Source organism: Moschus berezovskii, chromosome 2 (genome assembly GCF_049115385.1).
Source record: "Moschus berezovskii isolate FMDL1 chromosome 2, NW_MosBer_1.0, whole genome shotgun sequence".
Taxonomy (NCBI): domain Eukaryota; kingdom Metazoa; phylum Chordata; class Mammalia; order Artiodactyla; family Moschidae; genus Moschus; species Moschus berezovskii.
This window is the reverse complement of record NC_142461.1, coordinates 67,685,043-67,707,680: the sequence shown is the minus strand read 5'-3', so window position 1 is coordinate 67,707,680 and position 22,638 is coordinate 67,685,043. Positions and strand designations below refer to the sequence as shown.

Sequence of the window (22,638 nt, the reverse complement as noted above, 5' to 3'; positions counted from 1 at the left end):
ATAAACTGTGGAAATTTCTGAAAGAGATGGGAATACCAGACCACCTGACCTGCCTCTTGAGAAACCTGTATGCAGGTCAAGAAGCAACAGTTAGAACTAAACATGGAACAACAGACTGGTTCCAAAGAGGAAAAGGAGTACATCAAGGTTGTATATTGTCACCCTGCTTATTTAACTTATATGCAGAGTATATCATGAGGAACGCTGGGCTGGAAGAAGCACAAGCTGGAATCAAGATTGCCGGGAGAAAGATCAATAACCTCAGATATGCAGATGACACCACCCTTATGGCAGAAAGTGAAGAGGAACTCAAAGGCCTCTTGATGAAAGTGAAAGAGGAGAGTGAAAAGGTTGGCTTGAAGCTCAACATTCAGAAAACAAAGATCATGGCATCTGGTTCCATCACTTCATGGGAAATAGATGGGGAAACAGTGGAAACAGTGTCAGACTTTATTTTTGGGGGCTCCAAAATAACTGCAGATGCTGATTGCAGCCATGAAATTAAAAGATGCTTACTCCTTGGAAGGAAATTTATGACCAACCTAGACAGTATATTAAAAAGCAGAGACATTACTTTGCCAACAAAGGTCTGTCTAGTCAAGGCTATGGTTTTTCCAGTGGTCATGTATGGATGTGAGAGTCGGACTGTGAAGAAAGCTGATTGCCGAAGAATTGATGCTTTTGAACTGTGGTGCTGGAGAAGACTCTTGAGAGTCCCTTGGACTGCAAGGAGATCCAACCAGTCCATTCTAAGGGATATCAATCCTGGGTGTTCATTGGAAGGACTGATGCTAAAGCTGAAACTCCAATACATTGGCCACCTCATATGATGAGTTGACTCACTGGAAAAGAGTCTGATGCTGGGAGGGATTGAGGGAAGGAGCAGAAGGGGAGGACAGAGAATGAGATGGCTGGATGGCATCACCGACTCTATGGACATGAGTTTGAGTGAACTCTGGGGGTTGGTGATGGACAAGGAGGCCTGGCATGCTGTGATTCATGGGGTTGCAAAGAGTCGGACACGACTGAGCAACTGAACTGAACTGAAAGATCATTCCAGGTTAAATGATATGTTTGTATGAGGCAGAGGAATTCTTTTATATACCTAGTAGGATTTTCTGAAAATGATCCCAATTTTTCTTCAGTTTGGCTCCTATCAAACATTGAGAAAGGTACATGAACCGTGTAGGGCCCTCCGGTCGCGCTTCGTCTCTTAGAGGGAGCATGTGTTTGCTTCTGGACGATGGAGGGGGCTGGAAATCTCTTTGGGGTTTCAGAGTCATCACTTCCTGTTTTAGAAGAGGAAGGGCTAGAGGACGGGGTCTCATCTCTGGAAGCTCTTTCTCAAAGGTGGTATGGAGGAGGCTCATCTGCCAGGTCAAAATTGGGGGCTGGGGGTTTAGGGGGCCTTTTAGGGGCTTAGACTTGGATTCTTTTGTAATGAAGTGGGAGAGAGGGAAGAGCAGGATTTCATAGGTAGAAGAGTCCTTGCAGAGAGAAGGACAGCTTCTAAGATCCCAGAAGGCTTGAATATAGGGGACCTCCAACCATCTGCCATTCTGTTTGAGGAAGTTAGTGAGATCTGATAAAATATTGAAAGTCCTGAACTCAGGCCAGAGGTTTTGGTTATCCAGTTTGTATCGAGGCCAAATTTGAGTGCAAAGTGACTCGAGTTTATGAACTTTGAGATCGGTCAAGAGTTGAGGTTTGAGGTTTCATTTTACGCGGGCCAAGGGAGAGTCCCATGGGACAGATTGGCTTGATTCCATAGCAAATGGCTAGTGACTGTCCAGTGGAGAGAAAAGATCTACACCTAATCTTTTGACTGGACAAAGAGAGAGAGAGAGACTCTGAAGGAGGGAGAGACATCCCCCACAAACCTCCCTAGAGGGCCTTTTGGCAGGACGATAGGCTATGGCACCCTAGAGTAGCATCCAAGCTTGCCTGGGCTACTGGGTCAGGTGAGAATTCCCAGTGGATGAAGGGAGGTCGAATGGCAAAAGGCCTCTGTCCTGCTGTTTTTTGGTCTCATGGAAAAGAAAGTGTAGAGAAGAGGAAGAGAGAAAGAGAGGCCAGTATTCTTCGGGTTACGTGGAAAACCAATAAAGCCCTACACAGGACTTGTACCACTCACAAAGGCACAGGGCAAGACCTCTCAAGGAGGTCTTGAAAGCCTGGGCAGGAAAGTGAGCTCGGCAGGCTTCCATGCTCCGAAGAGCTGGCTATGGAGAATGAGAAGGAACCTCAACCGCCCGCCCGGGTTTCAGCACCAAAAAATGTAGGGTAAGGGAGTCAGAGAAGGTGAGGTTCAAAAAACGGCACTTTATAGGAACAAATCACCTTTAATGAGGCCAGAAGGGGCAGCAGTCAGTTTAGTGAGCGGCTGCACTAACCCAAGAAAAGAGTAAGTGTCAGTTCAGTTCAGTTCAGTTGCTCAGTCGTGTCAGACTCTCTGCGACCCCATGAATCACAGCATGCCAGGCCTCACTGTCCATCACCAACTCCTGGAGTCCACTCATACTCACGTCCATCAAGTCGGTGATGCCATCCACCCATCTCATTCTCTATCGTCCCCTTCTCCTCCTGCCCCTAACCTTTCCCAGCATCAGAGTCTTTTCCAGTGAGTCAACTCTTCGCATGAGGTGGCCAAAGTATTGCAGTTTCAGCTTTAGCATCAGTCCCTCCAATGAACACCCAGGATTGATCTCCTTTAAAATGGACTGGTTGGATCTCTTTGCAGTACAAGGGACTCTCAAGAGTCTTCTCCAGCACCACAGTTCAAAAGCATCAATTCTCTGGTGATCAGCTTTCTTCACAATCCAACTCTCACATCCATACATGACCACGGGAAAAACCACAGCCTTGACTAGACGGACCTTGGTTGGCAAGGTAACGACTCTGCTTTTTAATATACTATCAAGGTTGGTCATAACTTTCCTTCCAAGGAGTAAGCGTCTTTTAATTTCATGGCTGCAGTCAGCATCCACAGTGATTTTGGAGCCCCAAAAAATAAAGTTTGACACTGTTTCCACTGTTTTTCCATCTATTTCCCACGAAGTGATGGGACCAGATGCCATGATCTATAGAGGCACATATGTGGAAATCCAAAATCACTGTGGATGCTGATGGCAGCCATGAAATTAAAAGACGCTTATTCCTTAGAAGGAACGTTATAACCAACCTAGATAGCATATTAAAAAGCAGAGACGTTACTTTGCCAACAATGATCCGTCTAGTCAAGGTTATGGTTTTTCCAGTGGTCATGTATGGATGTGAGAGTTGGACTCTGAAGAAAGCTGATCACTGAAGAATTGATCCTTTTGAACTGTGGTGTTGGAGAAGACTCTTGAGAGTCCCTTGGAGTGCAAGGAGATCCAACCAGTCCATTCTAAAGGAGATCAGTCCTGGGTGTTCACTGGAAGGACTGATGCTAAAGTTGAAACTGCAATACTTTGGCCACCTCATGCGAAGAGTTGACTCACTGGAAAAGACTCTGATGCTAGGAGGGATTGGGAGCAGGAGGAGAAGGGGACGACAGAGAATGAGATGGCTGGATGGCATCACCGACTTGATGGACGTGAGTATGAGTGGACTCCGGGAGTTGGTGATGGGCAGGGAGGCCTGGCGTGCTGTGATTCATGGGGTCGGAAACAGTAGGACACAACTGAGCGACTGAACTGAACTGAATCAGAATATTTAACAGACTTAGAATTTAGGATGGGATGAATAGTATCAAAGGAAAAACATAAGAGTGAAACGAGTTAGATTGCTTTGAGAAATGTTATATTTACACTGCTGGGTAGCAAGCGACATAGAAAGTTAGTGTATTTCTCTCTAAGGAAAGTGGTCAACAAGTCTGGAAACACATACGTGTGAGACTTAGATATTACTCAAATCGTCCAGAATCCGAAAAGAATAGGAACAGAACGCAGAACGTAGACTGCCTATGGCCTGAATTCTTCACTCTTCCCCCAGGGAAGCTCAAACAAAACCAAGTAGCCGGGGTGCGAGCTACTCGCTCCGATACAATAGGAACCCCATGCCGGGCCGCGCCTCCTTTCCCCGAGAGGGCGCTGCACAGAATCCTTTCTCCAAGGGTAGGACGGCGCGCGCGCTCGGAAGCATTTCCACCCCGAACCCATTTCCTCTACGCACCGGGACGCGGGGGGGAGTTGCTCCCGTGACGCATTTCCGGCTGACTGCACTGCGCACGTGTGACTCGAGAGGAAATAACGTCACTTGGGAGAGCCGAAAAGCTGCGCTGTGGCTCGGTGGTGAAGGCGCTTCATCGACAACATGTCTCATTTACCGATGAAACTTTTACGCAAAAAGATCGAGAAACGGAACCTCAAATTGCGACAACGAAACCTAAAGCTCCAGGGTGAGATGCGCTGAGCCTCTCGGCGGCCCGGGTTGCGGAGGGAGCCGGCACGTGGGCCGTGGCGCGCTACGCTACCGGGCGGCGCTGGTGACTGCGGCCCCGGTGTGGCGCCGGCAGCTGTGGCAGCTTCGCCCAGAGCACGCGTGCTTGGGGAGCGGGGAGAGGCAGCCCGAGGCAGCCTCCATTCCGGCCCAGCGCAGGTGCCGACGCCGCGTTGCCGCAGATCTGCCCCTGCCCTTTCAACATCAGTTTCTCCTTTCAGAACGCGGACAGGACCCCGGTTGATTTTCTTTCCAGCTGTGCTTCCAGCTGAACCAGGCTGCCTTACTTCCACGCTCCCTATTCCGATTCCTTCACGACCTCTCGGGTCCACCTCGTCCCCAACCCCCATTTCCCAGCAGAAACGTGGGACTTTCTCATCCCCACGCATCTTCCTTTCACATCACCTGTTTCGTGTGTGTATCGTTTCAGACCAAGCTGGTGTCCCTCATTTCACGGACATACCTGGTACCCTTGCTTTCGCCTATCTGTCTGCACTGTCTCGACTCCTGCAGAACTTCATCTCCTAAAGGGCCTCATGCACGGTCATAGGCATGATGCATATGCTTCTGCCCTGTCTTCCCGCCAATCCTCACTGTAATCTACACATTTCTTAGGAGTTTCTGCGTATTTGTGTCCATAACAAAGACCATTGAAAAGCGTTTTACCTGAATGTCACGTTTCTTTACCTACCTCGGTCGCAGTCCTAACTTCCTTATAGTGGAGCAGACATCCTGAAGTTAGTTATGTTAGCCTTTTTAGGTCCTGTATAACAGCAATCCCTAACCTTTTTGGCACCAGGGACTGGTTTCATGAAAGACAGTTTTTCACGGTGAGGAGTGGGGCGGGGGCAGTTCCAGATGATTCAAACCCGAGTTACATTTATTTTGCGCTTTATTTCTGTTATTATATCAGCTCCCTCCTCAGATCATCAGGCGTTAGATACCAGAGGTTGGGGACCTCTGTCCTGTTAGACTTAAGACCCCCTAAGGCAATGTTGGAGCCATGCTGCCGTACACTAGTTGGTTTTCTACAGAGATCAGTTGATTGAAGGAAATCCTGGAGGAGGGAACAAGTGTGTGAATTTCAGGAGTAATGTTTTTGAAGTTCCCTAATTTTTACATTTCCTATCTGAACAGAACTGATGGAATAACAAAGCATTCATTGCTGACTGCGTCTTGGTAGTTTAAGGTAACAAAAGGTAGTACTTTGTCAATGTATAAACAGAAACTTGTAAAACATCGTTAGGCATTTATATACAATAAGTATCAAGGCAAATAAGTAGTTTCATCAACAAAATTTTCAATTCACTGACGGCTGAGAAAGTAGATTTGTCAAATACCTAATATGTATGTTTTGTAAGTACCATTGTTTGGCCACATCTGTCTAAGTATTTAACCTCATTGAAGTTTTCTTGTTTCAGACTTTTGACTCCTTATGAACAGAGAGGTGGTTTTTTTTGAAGTTAAAAAATCAATGCAGCATTCTCTCCCTGTTTTTAATTTACTTGTGCTGCAGGGTAATACTATAAAATTGGAACTCATTTTAATGTACATAACAGGGAATTAAAAGCTAAATCATTTCAGTACTGGAAGCCATGGCATTTCATTAGGGATTCCAGGGTTTCTAAGCAAGCCTCTCCTTTGTGACAATGTGTGTTCCATTTTTAAACAGGTGCCTCAGCTGTGAGCCTGTCAGAAACTCAGAATGGAGATGTGTCTGAAGAAACAGTGGGAGATGGAAAAATTAAAAAGTCCTTAAAACAGTCTGTGAGTGTGGGCTTGTCAGAAGCCCCAAATGGAGATATAGCTAAAGAAACAGTAGGAAGCAGAAAAGTTAAAAAGTCCCTAAAACAACCTATGAGTGCTGGGTTGGCAGAAGCCCAAAATGGAGACATATCTGAAGAAGCAGGAGTAGGTGGAAAAGTGAAAAAGTCCCGAAAACAATCTATGAATGCAAGCTTTTCGGAAGCCAACAGTGGAGTCCTACCTAAGGAAGCCATGGAAAATGTCAAAGTTAAAAAATCCATGAAAGAGTCTGTAAATGCAGGCATGTCAGAAGCCCCAAATGGAGATGTATCTAAAGAAACAGGGGAAAATGTGAAAGTTAAAAATGCCTCCAAGAAGTCTACCACATTGACCAGTGGAGAAGCAGCAATGCAATCTCCCAATTCAGAATCAAAAAAGAAGAAGAAGAAAAAGAGAAAAGTAGTGGATGATGCTGGGCCTGGTATGTACTTTTATTTTTTTTTTTAACTTAAGCCATTAAGTTTTTCAAGTTATCATTCTACCTTTCCTCTCTTTTTACTGTAATGTCCACATGACATGCAAGGCTCCCCCCACCCCCACCCCCATCCTTACTGGCATACAAGAGACTAGCCTGGCAGCTCGAGGAAACATCAGAGGAAGGGGCAGTTTAACTTTTCTCAAAATACTGCTCTTCTTTGGCAGTTAACTGTCTGAGCTTTTTATGATAAACAAAATGTACTGTGACATAATATTTTAGATTTACCTATTTCCAAAGAGAATTGTGGAATTACTGACACTAAAGAAATCTGGGCTGGTTTAGAGTCTATCTTCTTGGGTCTTTATGAATCAGAGACTTTACATTAATGATTCTTTCACTTACCTCTTTTTTTTCCCTGGTTCCTTTTTCCCCACAATAAATTCCTATCTATGAAAAGCAGCATAATGATAACTTGAATGTGCAAAAATAGCAGTTGGGAAACTTCTGAATAAATGGAACATTAATTCCCTAGTGAGTAGCATGGCCAGGATGGGGGAAGAGGGGTATTTTCATTTAGAAGATTATTGGACTGAATAAGTTTAGGTGAAAGAACAGGCATTTTAATTGACCTGTGAGATTTCAAGGGAGTGTCGAACAGGTATCTGCAAACTGTTCAGCCTTCTGCCTATTTGCAGAACCCTGCAAAACCTAAAGTGGAACCCTGTGATACCCATTTTAACTGGAACCCTGTGATACCCGTTCGCTTACTTGACCTTTGTGATGACAGAGACCATACAGCCTGCAAAACCTAGTGTTTACAGATCTGGTTCTTTATATATAACTTTTGCCGACCCCTGTGTTAGCATGTCCTATTCACCTTTTGTCTGAAATAAAGTTTTCATCTAGAAAGATGCTTTGGATTTTTCAAACATGCCTGGCTGTCTTTTTACTGCCTACAGACAATAATGCATTTGTAAATTATGAGAAACTGCTTAAACAAAACGTGAAACAAGACGGACTAAAGCATGAGGATTAGACATTACAATTTTGATTTAAAATGATTGTAATCCTGTTCTAAAATTGTTAGTGTCTTTAGGATGCTTATTCTGAGTATGCTGGAGGAAGTGATATATCTACTCTGAAGCACTGAATCACAGGACTGGAAATTTAAATCCTATTGACAACCTTTAAGAACTGTTTTAACAAAAAGAGAAGTCATAAGCCTTGAAGTCCAGCTGATAGTATTCGTGGCCTTTGAACCTGTGGGTCCTACAGAGTTGACCATTTCCCAGAAAGGTGGTCATAAGGTCCAAGGAAGAGACAGTCCTGGGTTACAGAGTCCTGAGTTCTGGTTTAGGCCAATTCTGTTCTAACTAGCATCACTAACTGCCGAGAATTTTTAAAAGCACAGCATGAAGTTAACCTATTTGGCCCAAAGTAGAACATTTAAGACCACAATGGAAGGTAGGACTGGGAAGGTAGTTTAGGGGACTGTGTTTTGAAAGTTGTGAATGTATGCTAAGAATGAAGAGCTAGGAAACCTTCCCTCTCCTCTTACCATTTACATTCAATGAACCCACCAGCCAGTTTCTGTCACCCAGCTAAGTAAGTTGTAGCTCTTGCTTTGTAATCTTATCTCAAGTAGTATAAAGAGCCTTTTGTGTTTCTGTTCCGCTTTAAGACAAAATTAGCTTTTATAGAAAATTTGTGTTATAAGAGGAAAAAGTGCTTGTTATGGTTTTTTTTTTTAAGTTGATCACTTGCCCTTGTTTCCTTAATGAATTTTATAGAATTGGGAGTGATTGGTATACTTAAATTGTTTAGTTCAGCTTATAAAAAATTTCTTACTTAAGGCAGTATAATAAGTAGTAAGTCAGAGAAGGAAGTATTATATCACTTGTATGTGGAATCTGAAAAAATAGTACAAGTGAATTTACAAAACAGAAAGAGACTCAGAAACATAGAAAACAAATGTATAGTTACCAAAGGGGAAGGGGGGATGAATAAGTTGGGAGTATGGGATTAACAGGTGTTACTACCATCTATAAAACAGGTGATAAGGATTTACTGTGTAGCACAGGGAACCATTCAGTATAATAAAGGAATTTTTTTAATATCAGTAATGTATATACCTATATATGTATGCATAACTGAATCAGTTTGCTGTTTACCTGAAACCAACACAATATTGTAAATCAACTATACTTTAATAAATACATATACTATATATATAGTATATATGTATCTATATATACACTAAGAAGCCTAAAAAATAAACTTTGATAGCAGATCTGCATGTCCTGCTGAGTTTTTTAATACAGCCAGGTTTTAATCAGGAAAAAGAGGTTCTTAGCAAATTAAAACTGAAAATGTGTTAAGCTTTTGAAAATATGCTTTTTTGTTTTCTTGCATCACACATCTGTTATTTTATGATCTCATTTGGTATTCTTGTTTTAAAAAAATTGGGGGGGGGGGGTATTTGTCCTTTAAACCAAAGATTCCAAAAAAGCAAAAGCTGAAGACATAGGAGACGCCGAAGACGGTCCCCAGGCTCCTGAAGAAACAGAAAACAGTGTGGAGAAGCCCAGTGACGAGGATGAGGACAGCGAAGTGCCCAACCTGCCCCTGGGACTGACAGGTAATTATCAAAGTGTGTTTCCAGGTAGATTTCTAAAATGTCACACCTCCCTGGATTATAGGATTTAAAGGTTCAGTTGTAGCATTTAATTTAGCTGGGAAAAAAAATTTTAAAGTATTGACAAGAAGTGGTTTTATATCTGATTGCTGCTTTTTATCTTCCACATTGGGTGCTTTGGTTGTTATTTCTTTCTCTGTTTTTCCTTTGTCTTTATTCCTAACATTAAATATTTGGACATGCACACAAATCGCTCTTAGGGTCCTCTCTTTCTTTGGTTTGTCACTTTCCATGTTACAGTAGGAAAGTCATTGGCATGGAAGTCTGGAGCCCAGACGTTTAATGCTGGCTCCATTACTAACAGAGGAGGATGAAATTAACATTATTGAGGGGCTTGTGCCAGGGTCACCTCCTCTGACCTCCATTTCTTTTTCTGTAAAGTCAAGAGTTTAGAATCAATTGCTCCTAACTAGAAACGTCTATTGGAGAAGGAAATGGCAACCCACTCCAGTGTTCTTGCCTGGAGAATCCCAGGGATGGAGGAGCCTGGTGGGCTGCGGTCTATGGGGTTGCACAGAGTCAGATACAACTGAAGCGACTTAGCAGCAGCAGAAACATCTAGCAGTTACTTGAGTTGTTTGATTTGAAGTTTTTGTTTATTAAAATAGTGAAGCCCACAACCCAACCTGTATAATCAGAATTGCAAAGGTTATTATGGCAGTGGTTCTCAAGCAGGGTAATTTTACCTCCTAGGTAGGGGGATCCATCCCAGTTTTCCCATTCAAAGTCCTGCACCCCTTAAAACCTCCTCTGTCCGAGGTAAACCATGGGAGCAGGTGACAAGTGTCCAGTGGGTAGAGGTCAGAGATGCTGCAGGACCTCCTCTAATGCATAGGACAGCCTCTCATGGCAAAGAATTGTTCATCCCAAGATGTCAGTGGTGCCAAGGTTGCCAACGCCTGGGTTATGGCTGGGGTGTGTGTTGAGCAGGGAGCTCCCAAGTGGTCTGATGCCTTCCCCTGCTGGAGAACCACCGCACACCTGATATATAGGTACAGTCTCACGATGTGAGGCCATATCTGACTCTTGTCAGGTCTTTTTGAAGTGAGAGTTACTATTTTGATTGACTTCATACTGTTTTTATACTGAGTGTTTTCTCTCTTAAACATTTCATTTCTCTCTGAATTTTCTGCTGCAAACCTCATACCACCACCTCTCCTCCAGTGGAGGTGGCATTTTTATTTTACATAAGTCGCTTAATTGTACCACCTCTCCAACTCTTTGTTATTTTGTTACAGTATAGGCTTTAGATTACACAGCCATTAGCCACGGAGAAACTTGCAACAAGTATAAGGTCTTTTTCTTGTTATATAGGAATGGTTGGTGTTTAGTCTTTTCTTATTGGAAGAAGCTCTTCTAAGCTTGACACCAACCCAGTAATGTTTTCAATCAGCAAAACTAATTTAGGAAACTAGCAATATTAACTATTCAAAAAAGGTAAATTTGCTGATGATAAACTGTCCTCTGTTTAGGAGCTTTTGAGGATACTTCATTTGATTCTCTAACTAATCTTGTCAATGAGAACACTCTGAAGGCAATAAAAGAAATGGGCTTTACAAACATGACTGAAATTCAACATAAAAGTATCAGACCACTTCTGGAAGGCAGGTATGGTTAACACTGAGGTTTGGGCATTAGTACTGGGCTTCCCAAGTGGTGCTAGTGGCAAGGAATTCACCTGCCAGTGCAGGAGATGGAAGAGATGCGGGTTTGATCCGTGGGTGGGGAAGATCCCCTGGAGAAGGAAATGGCAACCCAACTCTTTTCTTGCCTGGGAAATCCCATGGACAGAGGAGCCTGGTGGGCTGCAGCCCATGGGGTCGCAGAGAGGTAGACATGAGTGAGCGCGCACACACACACACACGGTATGTCTGTTTTTAGTGCCAGTAGTTTGGAAAAAAATACCAGTGTGGCCTGTTGATCTCACATTGTGTTGGATAATGTATCTAACCTTCGTTAAAGGCTTTAGGGTATTTATTGCTGTTTGGAGAAAATTGTTCACTTCTGTTTTTAGCACAATTGTTATTTCTGAGTTAAGTGTTTAACCTACATGATTGATTTCGGTGATAGAGAAGGTGGGGACTATTCTTGTTATGATCTAGCCTCAGTGCCTGAAACATGTATGATAGTCCATGGTAAGTATTCAGTAAATACTTGTTGAATGAGTAGAGGAAATATGTTTCTCCTTTTTATTTTTTAGGGATCTTCTAGCAGCTGCAAAAACAGGCAGTGGCAAAACCCTGGCATTTCTCATCCCTGCAGTTGAACTCATTGTTAAGTTAAAGTTCATGCCTAGGAATGGTAAGCCTGTGAGCCCACTGTCTCCGTTAGAATCTCACTAGAAGTCTGTCATGACTGTGGATGGACTTCTGGTGGTAACTACAGTTTAACTTTCACTATATAGTAACTACAGTTTAACTTTCATCATATATCCTGCTTTGCTTTTTAGGAACAGGAGTCCTTATTCTCTCACCTACTAGGGAACTGGCCATGCAGACTTTTGGTGTCCTTAAGGAGCTGATGACACACCATGTTCACACGTATGGGTTAATAATGGGTGGCAGTAACAGGTCTGCTGAAGCTCAGAAGCTTGCTAATGGGATCAATATCGTTGTGGCCACGCCAGGCCGTCTCCTGGACCACATGCAGGTAAGAGGACACTGTTGTGACGCCCCATCTTCTCTGTGTGAAACATAACACTTGGCTGCTGACAGTTTTTTTCCTTTCTTTGTCTTGTCAGAATACCCCGGGGTTTATGTATAAAAACCTACAGTGTCTGGTTATTGATGAGGCTGATCGTATCTTGGATGTTGGGTTTGAAGAGGAATTAAAGCAAATCATTAAACTTCTGCCAAGTAAGTAGGTTGCATCTTCATATGGTTTGCAGATCTGCTATTGGAAGTAGCTGAGAATTTTTCCTGTATGAAAACTATTAATGTCAGCATTTTAATTTAACAAGTGAAGTCATTGTGTCAGTCAGCCTCAGAGGTAGTAATATATACATCGATCTTCAGTTCAGTCGCTCAGTCATGTCCGACTCTTTGTGACCCCATGAATCACAGCACGCCAGGCCTCCCTGTCCATCACCAACTCCCGGAGTTCACTCAAACTCATGTCCATCGAGTCGGTGATGCCATCCAGCAATCTCATTCTCTGTCGTCCCCGTCTCCTCCCACCCCCAATCCCTCCCAGCATCAGAGTCTTTTCCAGTGAGTCAACTCGTCACATGAGGTGGCCAAAGTATTGGAGTTTCAGCTTTAGCATCAGTCCTTCCAATGAACACCAAGGATTGATCTCCTTTAGAATGGACTGGTTGGATCTCCTTGCAGTCCAAGGGACTCTCAAGAGTCTTCTCCAGCACTACAGTTCAAAAGCATCAATTCTTCGGCGATCAGCTTTCTTCACAGTCCAACTCTCACATCCATACATGACCACGGGAAAAACCATAGCCTTGACTAGACGGACCTTTGTTGGCAAAGTAATGTCTCTATCTTACTGGTAACTTAATAGTTTTGCCATTTGAGAGCTTACAGTGCAAGTTAAACAGTTTTAACGTGTGTCTCATTCCTATCCTTCCCTGCCACCCCATCTCTCATCTTCCAGTAGTCATTGACTTGCCTTCTGTGTTATGTTTAAGTTGTATGTACCTTAGTTATAGTACTTGAAACATTTATAAACTGCTTCTATCTCTAATAACACTGTGGTTCAGTGCCTTATATGATGTGTTTCTTACTGGTATAATTAACATAATCATCTTTACATGTAGAAACATGTAAAGATTATTATGTTTTCAGTATATGATTTGATCCATTTTGTCCTGTTTACACCTTGAAGCCATCACCACAATCAGTACAGTGAATATTCTCATAACTCTCAAAGCTTCCTTTATGCACCTTTGTGATCCCTCCCTCTCTCCCTCAGTAGCTGCCCACTTACAACAACTGCTCACAGGTCTCCTTTCTCACAGGTGGCTGTTGGTCTGCTTTCTGTCAGTGTAGATCAGTTTGCATTTTTCAGGGATTTGTATGAATGGAATCATATGTTATTACTGTCTTTTTGTCTGTTTTTGTGCTCAACAAGTTCTGTGATTTGTCTGTGCCATTACATTTTCAATAGTTTCTTTGCTTTGTTCCTCCCTGGCATTCTATTGTATAAATATGCCACAACTTGTTTATCCATTTAACTGTTGATGGATGACTGGTGTTGCTATGAACATCCACCTAAAACTCTTTTTATGGGTGTATATCCTCTTTTCTCGGAGAAGGCAATGGCAAGCCACTCCAGTACTATTGCCTAGAAAATCCCATGGATGGAGGAGCCTGGTAGGCTGCAGTCCGTGGGGTCGCTAAGGGTCGGACACAACTGAGCGACTTCACTTTCACTTTTCACTTTCCACTTTAACACATTGGAGAAGGAAATGGCAACCCACTCCAGTGTTCTTGCCTGGAGAATCCCAGGGACAGGGGAGCCTGGTGGGCTTCTGTCTATGGGGTCACACAGAGTCGGACACGACTGAAGTGACTTAGCAGCAGCAGCATCTTCTTTTCTGTCCTCTGATTATCTAGGAATGGAGCGACGGGTGTATGTTTAATTTGTATCATTATACATCCCCATCAGCAGAGTGTGGAAGTCCAGTCCCTCCTGTTAGTCTTGAAATTAGGTAGTGTTAATGGGGTCGCGGAGAGTCGGACACGACTGAGGGACTGAACTGAACTGAACTGAATCCTCCAACTTTGTTAATTTGTTTTGTCTGTTCTCATCATTTGCATTTCTATGAATGGTAGAATGTTTGTCAGTCTCTGGGATCTTGGGATTGTATTGAATATCGATCATTGGTGGAAGATAAAGTTGGGTCCTTCAGCACATGAGTGAGGTAGATCTCCATTTATCAGCTTCCTGATTTCTCTCAGAAGTGTTTCAGAGCTTTCACTGTACAGGTTGTTTCATACCTTACGTGAGGTAAAATCTTCCCTTTATTGTTCTCACGCCTGACTGCACTGGCCAGCCCCTCCAGTGTGCTCGTGAGTGGAACTGGCGAGAGAACACATCTTTGTCTCACTCCTGGTCTTAGGTGGGAACGCGTTCAGTCTCTCAGTACTGAGCGTGATGTAGATGCTGCGCGTCAGATGCCCTGTATGAGACTGAGGACGATCCCTTTCGTTCCTGGTCTGCTGTTTCTTAAATCAGAAATAAATGTTAAATTCTGATAGATGCTTGTATTTCTGAATTCACTTTGCTAAAATTTTGTTAAAGATGAGTTGGAGAGTAAGCTGTCTTAAGTGAACTTTAGCGGAAATTGTCCATTTCAACTTAGTTATCAAATCTACAGACATAAAGTTGTCCTTGCTGTTACTTTCTTATTGTCTATAGTTATACTATGTTTCTCATTTCTGAAAGTTCTGCTTAGAACATTTTTAGTTGTGAAGCAGTTCTAAAAATTCCCTGAAAGATTTGGGTTATTTTTATATGGATGTGTTTCAGCCCGCAGACAAACCATGCTCTTCTCTGCCACGCAAACTCGAAAAGTCGAAGACCTGGCGAGGATTTCTCTGAAAAAGGAGCCTTTGTATGTTGGTGTTGATGATGATAAAGCTAATGCAACTGTAGACGGTCTTGAGCAGGTACTTTTTGTCAATACCTTCCATTTTAAGGATCTCCTTTGGTGTTTCCTTGCAAGTGTTTGGAAGATCCTCTAAAAAGCAAATGGGTTAATGAACTTAATAATAGTACCACCAATTTTATATGAGTAAAATGAATTTTATTTTACTTGCGCTAAGATGTGAAGTGAGTTAGAAGGTGGAGAGGCTGGTTTCAAGCACATAACTGTGGAAATGAGGTGACAAAGAGCCAAAACAGTTGATTAAAAATAGAACTTTTAAGATTCAGTCTTTTTTCTTTCCTGTAACAATTTAGCTTAAAAACCTTTCATTGGTTGTTTAGTTCACCTAGCTTTGTGATGTTGTTTAGGATAGTACACTTCAGCTGTGGTTATTTAGGATCTTGCTGTTAAGGACCTTCTAAAAATGAATCATTGATACATTTTGAAGTTTCCAGTTAATAGAGGTATCGGTATACTAGGATTACAAGAAGTTGATAACCAATAGTCTCAGAAATATGGAAAATAGTATCCAGTGATTGTAGCCAATAAAAGGAATCAAAAGATTTAAAATCAGTCTTATTTTAGGACGGCATTATTATAAGGTAGTAATTTTGTTATAGGTGAGGCTTAACAGTGTACATGCCATGTTAATCTGTTCTCTCCATCAAATTATGTTGGTTCATGAAGTTGAAAGTGTCCATTCGATTATTTTGTGTCTGTTCACTTGAACCTCTTGTAGGGATATGTTGTCTGTCCTTCTGAAAAGAGATTCCTCCTGCTCTTTACATTCCTTAAGAAGAACCGGAAGAAGAAACTAATGGTGTTCTTTTCATCCTGTAAGTCCGTGAAATACCACTATGAGTTGCTGAACTACATCGATTTGCCTGTCCTGGCCATTCATGTAAGTGGTTATGATAAGTTTGTTAAAAACAGCTTACATTTACCAAGTTATGTAGGTTGTGGGGATTAAAGTATTGTTCTTGCCTCCAAACATAGTTCTGAGTAGTATAACAGTTCCACAGTTTATGGGTTCTACATCAAGACCTCCCACAAATGGTCTCAAATTTCTTCTTCCAATAGATGTTTTGTTTTGGTTCTAGGGAAGGCAGAAACAAAATAAGCGTACGACCACGTTCTTCCAGTTCTGCAATGCAGATTCAGGGATTTTGTTGTGTACAGATGTTGCAGCTAGAGGACTGGATATTCCTGAAGTGGACTGGATTGTTCAGTATGACCCTCCAGATGACCCCAAGGTAACTGGCATCCTCTAGTTATCTCCCCAGGTTCCCTGAGAAGTACCCCATCCCACAGATTATTCCTCCAGTTGTTCCAGTCACACTTCAGCGTACAGCCGTACAGCAACTCTGCAGTATCTCGGTGATGCTCACAGTGTTTCAGGCTTTCACAGAACCCAGAGAGGGTGTGTGCAAGGAAATTTGAGAGGCATCAGTGGGCCTTAACTCAGGAATGTTGCCTGCTTGGGGCAGCCTAATAAGTGCAGTAGATGTCAGAAGAATAAAGTGTGCTTATGGAAATAGAAGCCATTCTTCAGTATATGTAGTAAAATAAGTTTTTTTAGGTATTTTCAACAAAAGGTAGTTATATAAGTTGTCGGCCATTTGAATGTTTCCAAAAGCCCTTATGAAGTTGAAGCACACTCACTAGTCATTTGACTGGATCATAGAATTAATGTGAATGTCCTGTCCAGCTCTCCTTGGCCTCGGTACTGTCTCTGTGGGGATGGTGCCTGTAGAAGGGATGGGGGACCACTAGCTTTGAGGAGCATGGTGATAGGCTATGTGGCAACCACCAAGGTTGCTGTGCAAGCCAGTGTATTACCTCAGGTTTTCTCTTTCCACTAAAGGAGTACATTCATCGTGTGGGCAGAACAGCCAGAGGCCTGAATGGAAGAGGGCACGCCTTGCTCATTTTGCGCCCTGAAGAATTGGGTTTCCTTCGCTACCTGAAGCAATCCAAGGTAAAGATCTTCACTTGGAAAACCTTACACTGGGGACAGGTTCCTCTCCAGAGGAATTGTTGGCCAGTGCACATGGCCTCAAGCACCATTTCTAGGTGTGTCCAAGGGGTTCCGAGTTGTCACCATTCTGTTAGGACAGTTGGTGCAGCAGTTTAGCAAATGAGGTTTCTGTGGGTCTCATCCAGGAAATATGAGCCCAAAACTACCCACAAAGCACTGCGCTTGAGGCCTGTGTCATTCGGGTGGCATCCCCGTCCCCAGTCTCCCCACAGCCCTGTTGGAATCCTTCTCTGCTCCTGCTCCCCTCCTGTCTTCACCTCACCCAAAGCTGCAGGGAGCCCATTCCCTCCTACCCCTTCCTCTTCCGGGCCCCAGTCCTTGCCTGGCAGTTAGCTCTTTACTGTCTGTAATCTCTGACCAAAAAGATAACTTCAGCCCTGAATCCACTCTTCCGTCACGAGCTCCAGCATGGCTGCTGCATACTACCTTTCCTCAGTCTGCTGTTTTGAAAAGTGGGGCCTGATGGGGAGGAAGGTGGGAGGAGGGTTCAAGATGGGGAACTCATGTCCACCTAGGGCAGGTTCATGTCAATGTATGGCAAAACCAATACTATATTGTAATTAGTCTCCAATTAAAATGTTAAATCAATAAAATAATGAAAATAAAAATAAAAAAAAAAAGAGAAGTGGGTTCTGCTTTACCTCCTCTGACTCTGTCCTCGGTCCGCCCTCATCTGACTTTGGCCCGTCTGTTGCCGAGTCTTATGAATGCTTGTCCGGCTTTGTCTTTCCCGACGTTTGCCTCCTCGTTGGCAGTGTTGCCTGGTGGATTTTCCCCCCACCGCCCAACTAGAAGCAGTTCCTAGAAATTGCCATCCGGCCTTTGCAGTTTTTCTCTAGCTACCTGGTTCCTGGTTCCTCTGGGAGGGCGTCGCTGATCTTATCCGTCCTTCATGTGCCCCCAACACAGGTGCTTATTGGGTTGTCTGCCCACTCACCTGTCTCCCTCCAGGGCTGCAGGGCCTGGGACTCGGGTGGCTGTTCTTTATCCCCAGCACCAGCCTGAGCACTTTTCCAGTTGTCTCATAAGAGATGACTGGTAAGAAATCCCTCCCGTCGGAGTTGGTGGTCACAAAGCCCAGTTTCAGAAACCCTGGTGTCACAAACCCCAGTCACAGGGCAGTGTGGTGTCAGGGCAGCTTTCCCAACACTGAGAAGAGCTAGTGGTTCTGTAAACTAGAAGCTGAAAGCCGCTTCATCACACCGCATCTGCAGAGATGTTTCTTTAGAGAAGAGGGCTTCAGTGCATCATTGCCCCAGTCGGTTTCACACCTGTCCTTTGGGGAGGGTTCCATTCAGTGTGCATTAGGAGAGGGAAGGTGCACCTCTCCCATTGGCGCTGGGAGACAGGGAAACAGGCGTCCGGCCCGTGAAACTGAAATTCCACAAGCCTGTTCCCTTCCGTCTCATCAGTGCCTGATGAGCTGCATCAGACCAACCCGGTTTACTAACCTGCATGCTTTTGTTTTCTAGGTTCCGTTAAGTGAATTTGAGTTTTCCTGGTCCAAAATTTCTGACATTCAGTCTCAGGTATGTGGGAAGGGTGGAGGCGGGGGTCATCCCAGCCCTGCCTCTGTAGTGTCTCACTGACAGTCACTCTCCTCCAAGCCTCCCTTTCCATAAAGTGGGAAGTCTGGACTTGAGTGATCATTGCTGTGTCCTGCGGTGCTGGTGAGCACATTCCTGTACTGCCTACCTGGTTTCAGTCTGTACCTTACATGAATTTTGTCATTATTCTTACTACACCCTTATTTTGCAGATATTACAAAGCTTGGAGCAAGTGTTTTGGAACAAATGTTATAGATGAATTATGCCCTCTTGTATTAAAGCCAATATTTCTTTCTGTTTCAGCTTGAAAAACTGATTGAAAAGAACTACTTCCTTCATAAGTCAGCCCAGGAAGCATATAAGTCATATATTCGAGCCTATGATTCCCATTCCCTGAAACAGATCTTCAATGTTAATAACTTAAATTTGCCTCAGGTTGCTCTGTCATTTGGCTTCAAGGTGCCTCCTTTTGTTGATTTGAGTATCCTTTTCTCTGTAGTTATGAATTTGTCCAGGAACTATGGGCAGAAGCTTGACCAGGGGCCTTGGGGCTTAGCACTCAGGTTGACTTGTGCTCTGGCCGAGGCCTGGGGCCCAGGTGGTCATCTCAGTCACTGACCTCGCGTCAGTGCTCACGTGGGGTAGTCAGGGTGGAGACGACAGAGACGAGACAGTTTATGGCTTTAAAAAAGGACAGTGGAATTTGAGTGGCAGAGAGAGCCAGGGAAGTTGTAGTATGTTAACTGTTCCTCCGTTCCGTCGCTCAGTCGTGTCCGACTCTTTGCGACCCCGGACTGTAGCCTACCAGGCTTCTCTGTCCATGGGATTCTCCAGGCAAGAATACTGGAGTGGGTTACCGTTTTCTTCTCCAGGGGATATTCCCGACCCAGGGATCGAACCCGGGTCTCCCGCATTGAAGGCAGATGCTTTAACCTCTGAGCCACCAGGGAAGCCCATGTTAACTATTAACTGGGTTTAAAAGTCCTACCTGCTAGTTTTAGCCCCCAGTCATGTGGCCACTCCTGATTGGAGTGTTCACATTGTGGTGGCTCAGGGCGGGGTGGTAGGGCCCCTGGTATGCAGCTGGCTGGTTCTCCCCTAGGTGGTGGTTTGGAGTTGGCTGTCTTTGTGTTGCTGGATTTCCTTAATGCCCCCTTTAGATGTGAACAGCAATGACGGCAAAGTTAGAAAGCGAGGCGGTGGCGGTGGATTTGGCTACCAGAAAGCCAAGAAAGTCGAGAAGTCCAAGATCTTCAAACACATAAGCAAGAAACCATCTGACAGCAGGCAGTTCTCTCACTGAAGACATACATTTGTCCTGAAATGGATTTTCTTTTTCTTGCTGTAAGAAAGGAATTTGTGTTACTTTAGGATTTGGACTCATCTAACAAGTATGAATTGACTTGGGTCGCCAGCACTGAGGTTTCCAGTGAGTCTCCTTTTTGGGGATATAAAACAGGTCGCGATGTCTTGATTGCCCAAGAGCAAAGCAAGCCATCTTTTTAGTCTTTGTGATGATAGGATATGTCTAAGTGTAAATCTTTTTTTTCCCCCATTACATTGCTGTTTTAGTGTAATTCTTTTGGTACCTTGCCTTCCTAGTGTCTGAGGCCTTTTGTGACTTGGATTGCTGTGTCAGCCTGCCAGAAAGAGCAGGTGACCAGACACTGGACAGGTGGTGGTGGTGCAGAAAATTGTCTCAATTTTTTTTTTTTTTTTGGTTTTAGTTTTTTCTTGGACCTTAACAGTAGTTTTTTGACCCCTTCTGAAAATGTTGCTGTGTGAAAGGGCAGAGAGCTTTGGGAAATCCCTAATAAGCACCTTCAGTTAAAGGAGCACTGGGCTTTTATATGCCAGACTTTAAAACAGTGAGCCTTTCTCCATTTTACTTTTTCAGGAGTAAGAAATATGGGATGTCATTGTTATTTGAATAAAGTGCCCCTAGCAGTCCTGACATTGAGGGTAGGTTGGGGAAAATCCCAGATTTCTGAGCTTCATTTACAAGTGTAGTCTCTGCTGTTCTCCATTTGGTAACTTAGCAGACTAAGGCACAAAGAATGGTGGCACTCCTCAGTCAAATTTGTTTCTTTGAAGTGGTTTCAATTTTGGTGAGTCCTTCCAACTCGAAATACTTCCAACAATATTTAGAAGGCAAAAGCATCTTTTGAGAAAAACTGCCTCTTCCAGATCCATGAAACGAAAATAGATTTATGGTGAAAACTGAAAATGAGCACACAGCAGAATTAACAGCAAAGTCAGTGGTTTAGTCAGATTGGGTTTTTTGTTTTAGTTATTTTTGATTTCTGGTGTGTTTGATGTTTTATTTCTAGTGTCTTTTATAACTGCAAAATGGTTATTACATTTTGTAGTAATTTAAAACCAAAGTTGCTAGCATCATTTTGCTGTTGTACCAGTTAATATTCATAGATTCCTATTAAATGTGCTAAGAATATTAAATGTCGAAGAAACAGTCCGGTAAACAGCATTCCAGTAGGAAAAGAATGATACTGCCCCACATCTGGGCTTGACCACCGTCCCCCTCGCTGGACATGCTAGGCTTCAGACCTTGATTGCTGGACTTCTGGCATTTAATAACTTTCTCTTTACAGTGACTTTTCTTTGTTTCAGAAATAATCATGTTTTAAAAAGTACACAAAAGCAGAGAAGAATATTTAATCACTGGAACAGAAGTAAATGCTGTTGATATTTTGATACTTAATCTTCCAGTGTTTTGCATACATACTTTTTAATTTTTTTATCAAAAGTGAAGTGATCCTCTACCCAGTATTTGTAACCATCTTGTTTCATAACATTATTTTCCTGTGTCATTAAACAATTACATCAACTTTGTATCATTTATTACTACTTTCACCTTGCTTGGTCAGCCTGGACTTGAGTCCTGGATCCCTGGCTATCCCATCCAGACTGGCTCTCCTTGTTACATTGTGTCTGGTATCCATTGGTCTTGCCATTTGTGAGAAAAGCATATAAACAGAAGGTGGAAAGATTCTTATTTCTCTCGATGGACATCGGTTTGGGTGGACTCCAGGAGTTGGTGATGGACAGGGAGGCCTGGCGTGCTGCAGTTCATGGGGTCGCAAAGAGTAGGACATGACTAAGCGACTGAACTGAACTGATAATGGCTAACCTCAGGACTTGCTGGGAGTCCTATATGAGATTATGCTCACAAGGCCAGTCCAGCCTAGGGACAACCAGACAACCAGACCTCACCTGCCTGGCCAGGATTCACATGGGAGGGAGCCGATCACCAGAATCTGCAAGGCCCATTTGCACACAGAGAAGACCGCTTAAGTAGCCCTGTGCTAAGAGCACAGCTGCAGGTGGCATGTGTGGGGCTATTAATTTGACAAATAGGATTGAGTGGCCTTCTTAGCCAGCAAGACCAGGCAGCACAGGCCGGGAGCCAAGCAGATCACTATATCCAGTAGGAACCTTTGGGTCCTCCGGGCTGTAGGTGATGTTGTCATCGCAATTTCTGGATTTCTTTTGGTCTTAACTGCCCAGGTGCAAGCTGAATTCAAATGAAAAAGGATCTTGTTTATTCAAAAATGCGTAGTGGTTAAAAACAAGTCTGGAAGCAGAATGCCTGGATTCCAATTCCAGTTCTGTCTCTTTCCTGGGCCTATTAAATGAATAGAACAAAGAAAGTACCAGTACCTACTTTGTAAGGTGGTATGAATTGAATGCAGTAACATGTAAGGTGCTAGGATGGTGTCCTGTATAAAGCACTCAGTACCTGTTGGCTGTCTTTCAGTTCAGTCGCTCAGTCATGTCCAACTCTGTGACCCCATGAATCACAGCACGCCAGGCCTCCCTGTCCATCACCAACGCCCAGAGTTCACCCAGACTCATGTGCATCGAGTCGGTGATGCCATCCAACCATCTCATCCTCTGTCGTCCCCTTCTCCTGCCCCCAATCCCTCCTGGCATCAGAGTCTTTTCCAATGAGTCAACTCTGCATGAGGTGGCTAAAGTACTGGAGTTTCAGCTTCAGCATCAGTCCTTCCAGTGAATACCCAGGACTGATCTCCTTTAAGATGGACTGGGATCTCCCTGCAGTCCAAGGGACTCTCAAGAGTCTTCTCCAACACC

General features: G+C 43.6%; 1 protein-coding gene across 1 annotated transcript; it reads left to right on the top strand.

The window, feature by feature from the left end:
• Positions 1 to 4,226: 4,226 nt before the first annotated feature.
• Positions 4,227 to 21,370, top strand: DDX18 (DEAD-box helicase 18). The gene is made up of 14 exons (XM_055398022.2): positions 4,227 to 4,381; positions 6,095 to 6,649; positions 9,144 to 9,284; positions 10,814 to 10,949; positions 11,542 to 11,642; positions 11,791 to 11,990; positions 12,082 to 12,196; positions 14,823 to 14,962; positions 15,680 to 15,841; positions 16,041 to 16,193; positions 16,805 to 16,918; positions 18,451 to 18,507; positions 18,829 to 19,006; positions 19,686 to 21,370. Exons 1-14 carry the CDS (start codon positions 4,297 to 4,299, stop codon positions 19,826 to 19,828), a joined length of 2,280 nt encoding a protein of 759 aa, XP_055253997.2. The 5' UTR covers positions 4,227 to 4,296; the 3' UTR covers positions 19,829 to 21,370.
• Positions 21,371 to 22,638: the final 1,268 nt, after the last annotated feature.